At 41.0% G+C, this 15,464-nt stretch overlaps 1 protein-coding gene across 1 annotated transcript in view; it reads right to left on the bottom strand.

Moving 5' to 3' along the window:
- Positions 1–1,392: 1,392 nt before the first annotated feature.
- LOC311007263 (protein kinase C-binding protein NELL1-like) overlaps positions 1,393–15,464 on the bottom strand; it is a gene marked incomplete at its 3' end in the record, with an annotated part of 272,144 nt that continues 258,072 nt past the window's right edge. Inside the window, exons 17-20 of the mRNA XM_084000380.1 lie at positions 9,066–9,259; positions 4,254–4,430; positions 3,647–3,871; positions 1,393–1,443 (exon numbers count right to left, since the gene is read on the bottom strand). Coding sequence (XP_083856506.1) covers positions 1,393–1,443; positions 3,647–3,871; positions 4,254–4,430; positions 9,066–9,259 — 647 coding nt within the window. The remainder of the gene's footprint in view (positions 1,444–3,646; positions 3,872–4,253; positions 4,431–9,065; positions 9,260–15,464) is intronic.

The following is a 15,464-nucleotide window of genomic DNA, read 5'->3' as shown; positions in this document are numbered from 1 at the left end:
AGGCCTGTGTGACATGGCTTTAATTATCCACATTTTTTCATGTCTCTCTGCCGCCGTGTGTGTGTGTGTGTGTGTGTGTGCATGTGTGTGTGTGTGTGTGTGCATGTGTGTGTGTGTGTGTGTGTGCCATATGCTTTGGAGCTGAGGAGCCCGGGGAGATGCCACAGGAGTCCACCCTGTCACAAGCTGTGCTGATTTAATCAACAGCTACGACTGATGCTTGTTGCGGCCTGCAGGAAGCCGCTGTGGGCCATCACACTGCTTTCACAAGCTTTTAATATCATGACTATTGTTTTTCACAACTATCTGGCAGTCAACATCATGAGAGAGGAGACACCGAGGCTGAGGCAAAGTGTTGGGAGACAGAGGTGTTGGGAGAGAGTCACATCCCTTTTTTCTTACGAAGGTGGGGGAATAAAAAGGACCCAAAGACAGAAGATTACAGAACGCTTGGAAATGGACTACTTTGTAGAAAGTGTCATCCGAGTGCGTCTCAAGGCAATGCTTATACCTCTTAGGAACCACAGTCAAAAACAGGGCCTGGCTTTAGAGAGAGGTTCAAGCCCCACATGCTTTCACTTCCTCACACCTGATTGATCACAGCTTGAAGTGGGTGAGCTTGTCAGATTGCCTCTGTTTTGGAAAGCTGCAAAAACTGTTCAATCAAAGCCTCCTCAATGTCAAGAGAGGATTCCAGATGCTGTTTGATGGCACAACAAATAGTTGGGTAAGAGCCATGCTACTATGAAATATTAGACATATCTGGAAACCGGGATGATATCGTTTCTGGATAGGGAGCAGTGATGACATTAAAAACATACGTAAAGAGAAGTTTTGCACTGCTTGCTTTACACTTTGATCATTTGGCCAGAGAACCACAAATCTAGAGATGTACTGAACTTTAAATTAAGATTAATAGATTAAGATTTCTCACCTGTTTCCCACTGACACAACATCTGTCCAGATGTGAAGCCCTGACTATACAACTCTGTTGCTCGTCTCGGGTTTTCGGTTTGAAACAACGCTCAACATGTTTCCTCAAGATATGAAGTGAAATGGAAACACACAAAGACAAATGTACAACACAGAGACTGTTGTGAGAGCAACTACAGCCTCAGTCTCCTCCCGAGCCACACACACACAAACACCGTTTGTTGACAGAGTTACAGCATATAGAAGCACAGCCTCAACACCCCCAGTCTGTCCAGTGTGTGTTTGTATTTTCGGTGCACACACTGGCATGCACATGCGTGTGCGTGAGACCGTCTTATGAATCCAAGGGAAGAGAGTCGTCAGATGAAGGAGGAGGAGGTGTGGCAGTCCCCGTAGTGAGAGAGGAGGACGGTAGGAGGAGAAGAGGAGGAGTAGCAGGAGCACAGGAGAAAGAGAGCTTTAGTTGTTCTGAAGGCAGTCGAGATCCACCGAGCAGCAAACATTCCCGTTCTGAGCAGCAGAGCGTAACAAGACAGGAGAGAAGAGATAGAGAGCATTAAACACACTGTGGAGAATTAGAGTATGCTGTACACGTTGAATATAACAGCAGTCAGAGCCTGGCTCACCATAATCAGTCAAAATATAAAGCTTATATATGAACACCATGTAAACACCATCTCTGCAATATTAGCAAATGGTCACTACATAAATTGCGAAAGAACATACTGCACTAACCCCTACTCAGACATAATGGAGGCTCTGCTTCAAAAGCCACTTTCCTACAGTACTTGACAAAAAAAGCTGCTTAGACCTGTGAACTCTGAGCTTTCATCAGTATTGAAAACGGGTTCAATTAGCATTTACACACAGGTCAAATGACTCTGCAGTAGAAATGGGCATTTAATGGCAGCAGCTCCGATCAGCATTGATGTAAACGCAACACCAAGGTGAACGTGTCAGTTTTTCCTCCCCTCTCTGCTGTGTAACATCTTCCAGCGAGCCGCCACTGTAGAGCGACCTCTCACCTGCCCAGTGTGTGTTCTGCTGCTACACCAAAAACACCACGGCTTCAAAACACGCCTTTAAAACACATCATCACTGATTGTGTCTGAAGCGTCTTACTGGGAGGATCTGACACTTTTTTTTTTTTTTTTTTTACAGGAGCAAAAACCTGAGGATGAAGTGTAACAGACTGTTTCACCAGTCAACAACACAGCAGCTGGCAGCTCAGTCTCTCTGCTCTGCTCTGTGTGCATGTGTTGACATCGCTCCCTGCAGCTGTGTGTCATGAGTCCAAACAGAAAGGCAAACTAGGCAGTGGAAAAGGGGTTAATCTGCTCCGAGCGCAAACTCTGATTATACTTGCTAATTTTGGTGAAATATTTCCTTTTTTTTTCTCCTTTCAAAAATATGATGACTTCTCAGTCGGTAGACACTTTTATTCAAAACAACTTCTGAATGAGACAAACATAGCCACAAGCGGCAATTAGTAGAGGCTTGTGAGCATTTGTATTTAATGTGGATGGATTAAATTGTTGTTGCCAAAGTCATCTGAAGTCATGAACCATTGACCTCTGTATGGGTCACATGGTGGTGGCGACAGTAATTTGCCTGTAGGTGTGAAGCTGTTTGTGGCCCCGTGATAGACTGGTGATCTGTCCAGAGTGTACCCGGCTGAGGGCCCTCACCCTCAGCTGGGATTGGTGCCTGTCCCCTGTGCACTTACTGTAAAAGTGGTGTAGACAATGGATGGAAGGATGGATGACCTCTGTGTTCTCAGAGAAGGTGGCTGACTGAGCCACTGAGCTCCACAGAGACACAGACTTGCACACTGTCTCAGTCCTGTCTATGTAATTTGCTGGCAGTAGGAAAAGTAACACTAAATATCAGTAGGCTGATCTTTAAATCAAGTCAAAGATTTTGAAGTGACCATCCAATCACAGAGCAGCAGAGTGACAGAAAAGTACAGCAACAGCTTCAATCACATGCTGTGACCACAGAACAGCAGGGATAGAATCCTTTTTGTAGTAAAAGTGTGTAAATGTGACATGTTCCTGACAATGGTCTTTTTTTTCTTTTTTTTCTTTTTTTTAATAGATTTCTTTCTTTTTTTTAATGGACTGATGTTTTTAATGGATTAATGTGCAGTTATTTTGCCCTGGGGAGTGCCCCGACTAAGAGTGTTTTGTTCAACTGTCCATCACATCTCAAAAGAGACACACACCTTCCTGAAATCCCCCCCTGAATCCACCAAACTGCTGGGATCAGAATAATCATGTTTTTTTGGATCAAAGTTATCCCAATCCTACTAAAAAGTTTTGATCAACACAAACTGAGGGTTTGATCCAGAAAACCAAGATTGGATTACGTGATCCAATCCGATCTCAGAATCCGTTTTTAGCGTTTAACAACCCATTTTCAAGATTTGATCCAATCCATTATCCAAAATCTGATTAAATTACCTTTTGAACAAGTGGGACCAGTTTCCAACTCAGTCGTATTACTGTCACACTGTGAAGGTACAGGTTTTTAAATAAAACTGACATAAATATGACCTTAATCATGGTAATGTGACTGCATGAGATTTTATTTCCTAAAATGACACAATGGTGGAGGTGTAGAAATTCGAATATCAAATAAGATAGAAGTCAATTTCATCAGACATGGAGGCTGCACAGTGAAGCAAACCTTGGTTGTTGTTGCGGTTGCCTACCTTACACTTGCAGGTGGTGCAGGGTGAGTTGGGCATATGCCATGTGTCTCCACTGAGGCGGGCGATACCTGTAGGGTCCTCGCACGTCTGCCGGATGTCATATGACAGCTTGTCGGCCATGCAGGGGTCCGTGACGCAGCGCGGGCAGCACTCGCCTTCCGCCACCGCCGTGTACTCGCACATCAGCACGGGACAAACCAGAGGCCAGCAATCCACCTCCCCCTCCTGCAGCCGAAAATACAGAGGTAAATAAAAAAAAAAAAGAGAAAGTGACAGAAATACTACCGAGTGTGTTAGTTTTTACATGAATCAGCTGATCTGGCAACAGCAGTTACAGCTCACACGCTGATCTGTTGCCACATCTCTAATTACAGAGGTGGTAATTACCCAAGCCCTCCACACCCACACACACACACACTCTCTCAGCAGAGTGACACATCAGGGCCAGGTATTCATGAGTGGATTTAGTTTTTTCTCTTATGTCATCTGTGCCTTTTAACAAACCTGTCGCACAACAGTAAGGGAATTGAGATTGAAGGTCAATTTCTCATTTCTGCTACAACACGTGTAGCTCTGTGTGTGATGTGTAATGTTTCTGTGTACACACCATGCAGCGGCACTGCTGGCAGCCGTACAGCCAGGACGCTCCGCTGCGGTAGAGTGTGCGTCCACTCTGGTCCAGACACTGGCTGCTGGGCCTGTTGTCACAGCCGGGACAACAGAACAGATCCTCGTCTGGGTCGCCGCAGTCACAGGGTCTCCTCCTGCAGTACGTCTGTCCGTCCTGCACAGCAGAAGAGTGGGAGGACGGGGGGGACGGGGGTATTATGTCAGTCAGGGAGGAAACAGATTCCCTGACAGATGCCCCTATGTGACCGAGTTTGAAAACCTCATGCTAACAAAGACCTAGACAGAACTCCTATCTTATCTACACATCCTCCTCGTGAGAAAAAAAATATATACACAATGTATTTGCAATGTTTTATGTGTGCAAATAAAATAAATCAAATCAAAATCACTTTATATCCCTGGCTATAAACTACATCCCCATAACCCCATACAAAATAAAAAGGGCCTCAGTTCAACAACAATTCAGATAAAAAATGCATAAGGAGCTTGTAGAGACAACACTGATGTGAACAACAAATACCGACTGAAGTGAAATTTCCCCTTTATTGTCCACACTGTGCCTTATTGTCTTTGACAAACAGCAATAAATTCAAATCAGCACCATTTGGCGACATAAGAACGGCTTCATATGCGCACAGAGACAACCAGGAGAACACAAGTGGTGCCAGACTTATTCAAACAACATTACTGTTTGTAATGCAGCTGCAAATCCTTCCCATTAGTGTGAAAAACATGGCTTATGTTAGAGAATGGACTCGAACATATGACAGAAATTTTAGCTACTGACGTACACCTGTGTGCGAGAGAATCCTCTGTTCCACTCCAGGAAGACAGAGATCCAGATCGACTTTCTCTGTCATTCTCACAATATCGCCCAGGGTTAGATTCAGGATGTGAATTTTGAGCCTGTGGTCTTTTGCTTGTGAAAAAGGTTAAATACACAGATCAGAAAATTCAAGTGTTCCAGATGTACCTTATCATTGAATAGGGGGGTCACCCTGCGATCAACTGAAAGCCTTCATCAGTGTGCTTACAGAGAAGAGTTGAAGGATTTCCTAAAACCCTGAAAGTGTCTCAGTGCCTTTCTATCTCTGAAATTGCACAGTCCTGGACAGAATAATGAATGTTTGGCATTTTGATGCCTCCATGCTCAGGACGTGGCCGGAGGCATTGTGTTCTTAGGTTGTTGGTCCATCCAGCTCTCATGAACATGATACCTCAGTGACGCCTTAAGGGCATTTCTACAAATTTGTTCCAAATACTCACTTGGACTCAACTGAACTGGACTTTGGTGACCCATGCCCTCACAAAACATGTTTTCTGTACAGACTGAGTTTGATATCTCAGGAAAAGTGGAAACATTGATTTGGTCCAAAGCCCAGAACTTCCTACCAGGTGGTATTGAATTATCACATTCAAGAGGCCAAACACATGATTGATGAGGGCAAATTGTCTTTGCGCTTGTTAACCAATTAATAACCATTAACTGATAAAATTATAATGTTCTCATAAATATCTGTGACTAGACTTATGCCGATCAGCAACGGGAGCCTCAATTGAGAAGACGACTGACGATGTGTGTTTTTTTTTTCTTTTCTTGCTGTTATAAAACACACACGCTGCTACAGATGAGCAGCTCCACATGAGCTCTGTCTCAGCTGATGGTGCTCATGTGGAGGTTAGATCTTCACATGTTGAACTCTTTTTGTACAAAGTGCAGCCAAACACCAGGCGGAAGAAAGAGGACCAGCAGAGCTCTGCTGAGAGCTCGGTCAGCTGCAGGTGAGTGACAGGTGAACCGGCTGGAAAGCACAGCGCTGTCCTTTTTTTCTTCTTTTTTTTTAGCTGCACCGTCCTTAGAGGTGACGGACATGCAGATGTCCCTCATGTGGACTGTGCTGCATAACTGGCACATACTGTCAGTCCTCCAGTGTAACTTTTTGCTGCGAAATATGACTAAAGGCACGAGTGGAAGTCTGCACATGTCGACAAACCCCGTGAGTTGACGACATAAAAAAAGTTAACCGATAGTATTAATGGGTCAAAGTTAAACGGTTTATCATGTGCATCCCTATCTGCAGCCTTTGCAAAACGGAGATGGCATACCACAGTGTTTTTGTAAATAAATAATCGTCAACCAAAATATAATCGCTACATTAGTTGAAAAATTAATAGTTTGACTAATCAACTAATCGCAAAAATACTTGATAGATTAATCAGAAGGAAAATAATCATTTAGGACAGCCCTACTATGGGATATGATCAAAGTGCATATCTGCAAATCCCTCAAACTGTTAGGGAGAGCTAGTTAACCGTTCTGCATTTTGGATCATTCAGGCAGATTATTCAAGGCCAGTACTCTTCTGTAGGATTTTAATATGTCATAACCTCAAAACTGTGAGTGAGGCAAGGTTTTGTTAGAAGTTTGGTGTCTTGGCTACAAAGCAAAGTCAAATGCAGGCCCCCCCGCTCTGTGAGTGTCTCCAGCCATCGTGTCCCTGGCTCCCTGTCTCTACCCAGAGAAGACTTTATGGGCCATTTTACTCAGCACAGCCAGCACTGTCTGGCCTGGGGACGGCAACGTAATGGAGATGTAAAAATGTTACATAAAATGGCTGTTAGAAAATGCATGGGGGTCATAAAATCATTCCGCATACCATTAAAAGGGCAATGCAGAGCCAATGTTTTATCGATGCATATTGTCCTGCTACAGTAACCGCTCAGTCCCAGGGTGCCAGTATCGATGGCCTTGGTCTTTACGGCTACGGCCCTGGACTTGCTGACAAATTACTGCCAATTGTCGCGCGCTGGCAGGATGAACGAAGACAGACTGTTGACTTTAATGCCAGAGTGAAGACCGGGCCTGCATGCCAATGCTGCTCTGTTGTGCTATCGAAACGACATCATTACAACTTTGATGACAACAATTCTATGATGAATTTGATGACTGCGGATGATGATTATTATTTTATCATTAGGTGTGACTTGTTTTCAACACAGGCTGAGGAAGAGGTTTGTTTTGCAAAAGTAATTTAATTTAGATAATTTTAGCCTCCTGTGGGGATCTGTACAAAACTAAAATGTAATTATATTTAACTAAGTTTTCTGTTTTATATTTCTTTTAGTTTAATTAGCACATATATTTCATATTATACAGTTTCTAGAAACTCTTTTCTTCTCTGCCCACCTCTGTGTTCATTTGCTCCATCCAGCCTTTTTTTCTTTTTTTTTTAACACATTTCAAACAAACTCTTGTTTGATATTTTTTACCTCTGGGCTCTGTAATTCCTCAGTTGAACTCTCTCTCTCTCCTCGCCTTCACAAACTACAGTCTTTTCCAGGCTGCCTCGGTGCCAACAGGCCAGTAGTTTTCACTGTTTGTCCTGAAACCCAAATCAGTGCCTGTTTACATTCAGTGAGCATCTCGCTTCTGACTCAACTCACAAATTGACAGCTTGAGTGAAAACCAGCAGGGCTGTGGGTCCTCCAGGTATCCTGAACACTGATCCCCAAAGTGAGCAGAGCATCTCAACAGCTTCTCAGTAATGTCTCTACTGCCGGGTCTACTTTTGCCGGAGCAGTTCTCATCTCTGAATCGTGAAATTCCCTTGTGAATGTACTGTATGTAAATGCCTTTATTTATTGACAGTTGACATGAAATAAATAATTAATACTGCATTTCATTTGAAAGCTAGTTCCCCTTGTTTGTTTGAGTCTCTTCTTCCACAAAGTCTATGGAGCATGAGGAAGAATGCTTACAAGTACAAAATATAGATAGCGCTCTGCATACACTGACTAAAATGAGTTCAGTATCAATCAACACATAATAGAGCTACAGACATTTAGTTATTGTGCTTGTGTAACACAGAAAATGTCAATAAAACAACTCTAAACTATACTGAGACAAGAAAAGTGGTTGCTGAAGGACACCTCCAGTGCACATGGGATCCATGATGAAGCCAAGGTACAAAGCAACACATTGGTGGATGTTCTCATCTGTGTGATGCGAGCTGGACTAAAGGTCTGTTGATTTTTATAACAGCATCATGCAGAGACAGTGGCTGCAGGGTGGAATTTATGAGTAAACCTCAATTTGCATGTGTTTTATAACGAGAGCTGAAGTTAAACGTCATAAGTCATGACACACGGGTGTGATAGAATTTGTCTAAGTTTACCCTTGGTATTTATTTACTAGGGTGGTTCATGTGAGACGTCCTGGTGCTAAACTCATTTTATTGCAAATAACCGCCTGTTTCTGTTTCTCATTAATCTCACTGAGCTTCACCTTCGCAAAGACAAATCTGATCCAAATCCCTGCCTCTGTCTGACTCCTGAGCACAGAAATGAGATGTTAAAACTGCCATAAATATTTGTCAGAATGTAATGCAGGCTAATGGCAAACAGATGGGAGCGCTGAGGTGTTTTTCTTCCTGTGTGATTCGTATTATTTTGCCATCCCGAGGTCAGGATGACCGGAAAACTCTTGTTTGTTTCATAACTATTCACACAGATGTTAGTTAATTCAACTGCAGTCAATTACATGTATATGTGTTGATCTTTGTGCGTGTCGTGTTCTAACGGAGAGCTAGCTTCTCACTGCTAATGGGTTTCCTGGGATATCAAATGCATGAGATGTATTTTGCATATCACACGCTGGTGTTTGTCCTTGGTGTTGTCCTTCCTTTGTGTAGCAAGTGATACTGAGTGTGAAGTGAACACAGAAAGAGAGACAGTTCAACTTTCAGATGCTCCTCTAGGTCGTGAGGAAGTGTGGTGAATTCTTGCGTACCTTGCAGGAGCATATAGCGCAGCGGTCGAAGCTGGGTTTCCAGTCCTCTCCGTTGCGTCTGATTCCCTCCTCCTGAGGACAGTCGCCGCTGCAGCCCGGACCAGACGTGCACACGCAGTCGTAGCCCCCCGGGAGGTTTACACACACGCTGTCATTCCAGCAGGTGTGAGTCTGCAGACTGCACTCATCGATGTCTGGAAGTTGGAGAGCAAGCCACAGTTAATGACTAATAGCATGCCATTTGTTCCACTAATACAGGAAAGAAATTGTGTGTGTGTGTGTGTGTGTGTGTGTGTGTGTGTGTGTGTGTGTGTGTGTGTGTGTGTGTGTGTGTGTGTGTGTGTGTGTGTGTGTGTGTGTGTGTGTGTGTGTGTGTGTGTGTGTGTGTAAAGCGTGTGTTCTTCGGTCCTGTCAGTCTTGCTGTGATAAAACATTTCAAGCAGGATCAAATGTTTTTTTTTTTAAAGATCAATGAACAGCAGAGGGTTCAACATAACAGCACCAGAGATTAAGTGAGTGTGTGTGTGTACCTCAGGTTTAAAATCATCTTTTTCTCTGTTAGCATCAGTGCAATAAGTCCAGTTTGGGAATACTAAACATGTTTGCTTCTGAAATTAGTTTGTCAAAACTGTGATATTAGACAACATGACACAGGACTGGTTATTTGATAAATGTCTGGAAGTCAAAAACCCCAAACCTCTGAGCAGCATGTTATTTCTTTAGTATGTTTTAAAAATCAGTAAACACACTGCTAATATACTAATCATCTGCTCGCCTAACACGCTGCAGATGAATCATAATTAATAGTGTACAGCATGTTTGCTGATTATTGTTATGCTGCAGTGTTGTATTACAACACACAGTGCACATTTAATTACATCTTCTTCTTTTTCTCTCTTTATTAGGGGGCCCGACAGATGTCAAGTGCAATATTTGTAATAATTTGTGTTGTGTGCAAATATTTACTGTATATTTTAGGCCTCCAAGTTTCTTTAATCATTGCTTCAAATTATTTATAGTCAGTTGTTGTTGCGATAGAAACTAAAATGTCTATTAAGTATGTGGATATATCAGGTTCTGGCTGTTAATCAAAACATTGCTTTGTTTGTCTTTAAAGGTGATGACGGCCATCTTAAGCTATGGCAGAGAGTTTTTGGTCCGTCTGAATTAACTCAAATAACTGAGCTGTATTTGGAAAAACTGCCCTGACCTTTTAAAGCAATAATTAATTATTGCTTATTTACATCGACATTTGATATTGAAGTGACAAGATTAGCCCGTGTCTGGGTCAGTGCTCCTAGCTAGCACATGATGTTCAATGATGGAAACTGTCCCCAAGCTATAAGCAGTCAAACACAGCAGCACATCAAAACAGCAGTTTTCAACAGTCTTAGTTAGTTTAGTTAAAATATATGCAGCTGAATTTGTTCCATGGCAAAATGTGTACTAATTATAATAAAAGAATACTAACAAGTTATGTGGAGAATTATTTTTGTTGGCTTGTCATGATCTTTGTGCCTGTAATTCTCTATGCAGACAAAAGTAAAGCACTGCTCCATAATATTATCATAAATAACTAATGATACAACTGTGTGCATGTATTGTATAAATACATAATACTTAAATACCATTGCCAAATATCGAATACTTAAGGACACCATGTTTATTTATGACATAATTTCAATACTGTATGTTGCAACTGTTTTGCTGTTTGACAGAAATCCCTAAGTGGTACAGCTATCTCCAGTCTCCGCTACGTCTTGCATGCAAACATGCAGCCCCCCATGGGATTCAGAAGACTCATCAAAGGAATGAGGCATCTGCTCAGTCAGCTGCTTTTTCACTCTTCCCTCTCTACAAACCAAACGGACCAACGCGAACTGACAGGACAGATTTTCATTTTCACCTCCTCTTCTTTATCAGCATAGCACAGGAAGCAGGGCGCCAAAAGTCTGTCCTGAGCTTTTTTATCAAGCCATGACATTTAACTCTCTTTATCCTCACTAAATGTGAGCTGTTCAGAGAGGAAAAGACCAAAGTCCCTTCGACAGTAGCTCCGCTCTCATGTCAGCACCTGCTGCCTGCAGACATCGATCACGCCCACATAACACTGACAGCACGCCACAAGTGTTGCATGAACAAAGCCAGCGAGAAGAAAACTAAGCAATATTAAGAAAAAAAATGGGATTCAGGTTTTTGTTTGTGTGTCTCTGACTTCGTTCTCACACTGTGAGCAACATGGTCAATAAGTCATTTTATTCACAGCTGAGGGGAAAACTGTGGTTTCCCTGCTGATGCCCTGAGTCTGACTTTCACTGAACAGTATTTACACCAGGCGTCTGTTTTAATTATACAATGGATTTAAAGGCAAAAACAAGACTTGGACATAAGCAATATGAACTCCACTGCATGATAACTGTAACTGCATCCTAAAAGTAAATGAAATTCAGGTATGAGGAGTCTCATCTCTACGTGGTCAAACGTGGCTCTGCTGTCATACGTCTAAACTGGAGGCAAAACACATATCACCATCAACCTTGATGCTTCTCCCAGCATCAGACACACTGCCATCCTAAATCCCTACATTGATCCTCCAGCAAAGCAGTAACTTTATGTGTATGAAAATGTGATCCTCAGATTGTCACTGAGCCGCTGTCTGACCAGCCTTCAGGAGTCGAATAATGCGTCATGTTCTGAGCCAAAGTGAAAACTGATCTTCGGGCTTCTGTTCCAGAAGTGATAACATTTAACTCAGCAGCCCACTGCACAAGCTCTGGCTCGAATCAGAGCGTTTCTCAAATAGTATCTTTGTATGTTTCAATAAGGACAGTGGTTTTAAATGAAATGACAATGAAATGACAATGAAAACTATAGCAAAAAAAAAAAAAAAAAAAATGTTTTTAGCTGTTCTTACCAAACCTTATTTCCCATTAACCTAAGACCAACAGAGGAGAAATGGTCAACTCAGCAGGTGAGTCAAGTCATAGTTGAAGTTCAAAATGTCTTCAGAGAAAAGAAACAATGAACTTTACAGACTTGAATAAAACTGATTAAAGATGAAATACATTAGGTGTTGTCATTGCAGAACGCCATGCAACAACACATAGAAGGACGGGTGGTATCCAGCAGACAGATGTACACTGGTTGGAAATGAGGTATTGGTCAATACTGCGACCGCAGCACAGACACAACAACATGCTTCGACGGTGCTGAATACACACCCTAATTGGTTGCAGTATCATGTTTGCTGCATGGTTACAGAAAGAGGAAAAGTGCTCAGCTGAGTTGTTATTGCGCCCGAGACTAACTATTTGCATACACTAAATGAAATCCCCATCAGCCACTCAGACGTACTGTACCTCTGCCGGTGAAGGATTAATGCTCTTCATGCTACATTCACCACAGCCACAAAGCCGCTGCTTGCGGATGAGGCACTCTCTTACACGAAGGCTGTGTCTTACAACCAAATACAAAAGCCCCAGGAGAACCCGGCTGAGCACAACCATGCATATGAGAACGCTACACTCATACCTGTATGTACTGTTCAACTTGAAAGGACTAATTCTGCAGTGTATATACACAACAACTCCTATTCATATAGGACAAACACACACACACAAGGATACACAAAGTAAATAAATCCCTATGACAGATGTTCGTAATTAGAAAGCATCAGAAAGCTCAGTATTTCAGTATTCAAATTATATTTCTTTGGTATGTCTTCAGGCAGCCCATATGGAAAGGTCATGTACATTACAGAGAGAGAAAAAATGATGCACACACACAGAGGTGCATGGAGACAGTGTTGGTTTATGGTGTATTATCCTCATCTCTATGCACAATCTGTTTATTAAAGCCACCTGTCTCTCCCTAAAGCATTAGGCATAATAAACATGCTTTGAGATGCAGTCCATGCAGCTCTTTGTCAGAGCAATAAAGAAAAGAGACTGCTGCTCGCAGGTGGCTCTGGTCTTCCGCCACAAAAATATGCAAAGCAACACAGTACAGTGGAATGAAGTGTATTGTGTGGCAACATAGTTAACACAACACACACTGCACAGCAACAGCCAGAGCTTAGAACTCAAAACACAAAGTCACCCAGAGGAACACAGAGCACATTGAGATGGAACCTGATGTTACACAATAATGTGTATCACAGTGACGTATGATCTTATAACACAAGGTCTTATCTTATTGTGTTACAGCTTTCAAAAATCAACATCTAACTGACACACACCAACAGAAAGGCACAAAAAACACATAAAAGAACAAGAACAAGAACAAGAAGAACAACAAAGCAATCTAGCATTAATAATTACAAAAAAAAAAAAAAAAAAAATAAAAAAAAAAAATATATATATATATATATATATATATATATATATATATATATATATATATATATATATATATATATATATATATATATATTTTTTTTTTTTTTTTTTTTTTTGTAATTATTAATTACATTATTATTAGTAATAATAGATTATTAATCTAGCATTAATAATTACAAAAAAAAAAAAAAAAAAAAAAAAAAATATATATATATATATATATATATATATATATATATATATATATATATATATATATATATATATATATATATATATATATTTTTTTTTTTTTTTTTTTTGTAATTATTAATGCTAGATTGCTTTGTTGTTCTTCTTGTTCTTGTTCTTGTCCATTCCAATAACAAGAGCCTTGTTATTGGAATGGAGAAAAAAAAAAAAAAAAAAAAAAAAAAAAAAAAATATATATATATATATATATATATATATATATATTTTTTTTTTTTTTTTTTTTTTCTTCACTCAAGCACGTCCCTTTGGTTTAATTTCTAGACCTGAACCAAGGTCATTATACCACTAAACAAATATATATACTGTATATATATACGTATATATAAAATCTCTTTACTGTTACAATGCAATATGCTAACCTACACTATAAATGTAGACCACAGTTAGTAACATACTGTACAAAATACAGTTCATTAAACAGTATTGTCTGTCTCTGGGAATTTCTGGGAATTTCTGGGATACAAGGAAATGAGCATAGTTGCCAACATTATTCAAACCTGGACATGTTGTGTGACAATACTGTATAATATGGAATGGGTGACAACTCTTAATGAGCTTGTTTTTTTTAGTACTTGTCTACACACAGTATATAAGTCACTTGTGGGAAATTGTAATTAAATCAAGTCCAAGTTCACCCCAGACGCATTGAGGCCAGATTTGAGATATAATCACTCTGTCTGGGCCACGTGGCCACACTCTTTCAGGAGTGTGAACACAAGTACATCCTGCACCACAGCACTCCTATCAGTCTGAAATCCTCTGCCACACTCTAATTTGTCCCAACACAACTTTATAATGAACCAGGAATATTTACTATTTCAAATGGTCAAAACCTTATTCACTCCACCGTGGAGCTGTGTGCAGTGCATTGATTTGCTCTGCCCCTCCTTCTCCACTCTCTCTCTCTGTTCTTCTCTCTCTGTCCCTCTCACAAACACACCGACAACTGACCTGCCCGTCACAGTCGGATTGGCTAAATCTACAATGCATACAGTAGGTGTTTATTTCCATATAAAGTGGGGAAGTGAGATCCCATCACAAGTGCTCACTGGGGACACATGTGGAGACGCATGTTAATGCCAGGTCTGAGCAGAGAGCCAAAAAAGTTCATGAGTCAAGCAGCAGGAGCCCCTGAGCTGAGCACAGCACATGGCCGGTTGCTCAAAGTCCCAAACATTCACATTTACATGTATTCATTATGCAGATGCTTTTATCCAAAGCTACTTACACGTGGATGGGATGAAACATAGAGCATGAATTAGCACCACATTCAAAGCATGAATTAGCACATGAATTAGCACTAACGCTACAACAAAGCACTTCATTTGAAAAACACAGCAAATCCTTTAACTGGAAGGCTTTTTTTTTCACATGGCACAAAACCACCAACACAGAATAATTACTCAGTTTGCTGTTATGGCAAAATATGAGGGGATTATTTTCATCAGGATTTCTTATTCATTTTATTTTATTTCATTACTTTAACATAAAATCATATTTGAAAGTGATGCTTTTGTGGCTGATTTACATACTGTAGGCCTACATCGGAAACTTAACTGAAATCTCCAAATGCATGAGTGAAATATCAGTCTAACAGCAAAGTCACAACAAAAAATAACGACCACTTAACCTCTTTGCCAGATGCGATTATCCTCTTCTCCTTCACTAATTCCAATCCCTAGTGCTCTCTACTCTCCTGCACAGCCATCACATACTCTCTACTCTCTGCAACTCGCTGCTCTGAGCTGGCTCTCTTATTACAAAATGCTACTTTCTGTTTGGTTGACTCATGAGAGGCTGTTGGAGGGAT

This window comes from Trachurus trachurus, assembly GCF_905171665.1.
Source record: "Trachurus trachurus genome assembly, chromosome: 3".
Classification (NCBI taxonomy): Eukaryota; Metazoa; Chordata; class Actinopteri; order Carangiformes; family Carangidae; genus Trachurus; species Trachurus trachurus.
The sequence above is the reverse complement of the archived record's forward strand: the minus strand, read 5'-3'. Positions and strand labels throughout refer to the sequence as shown.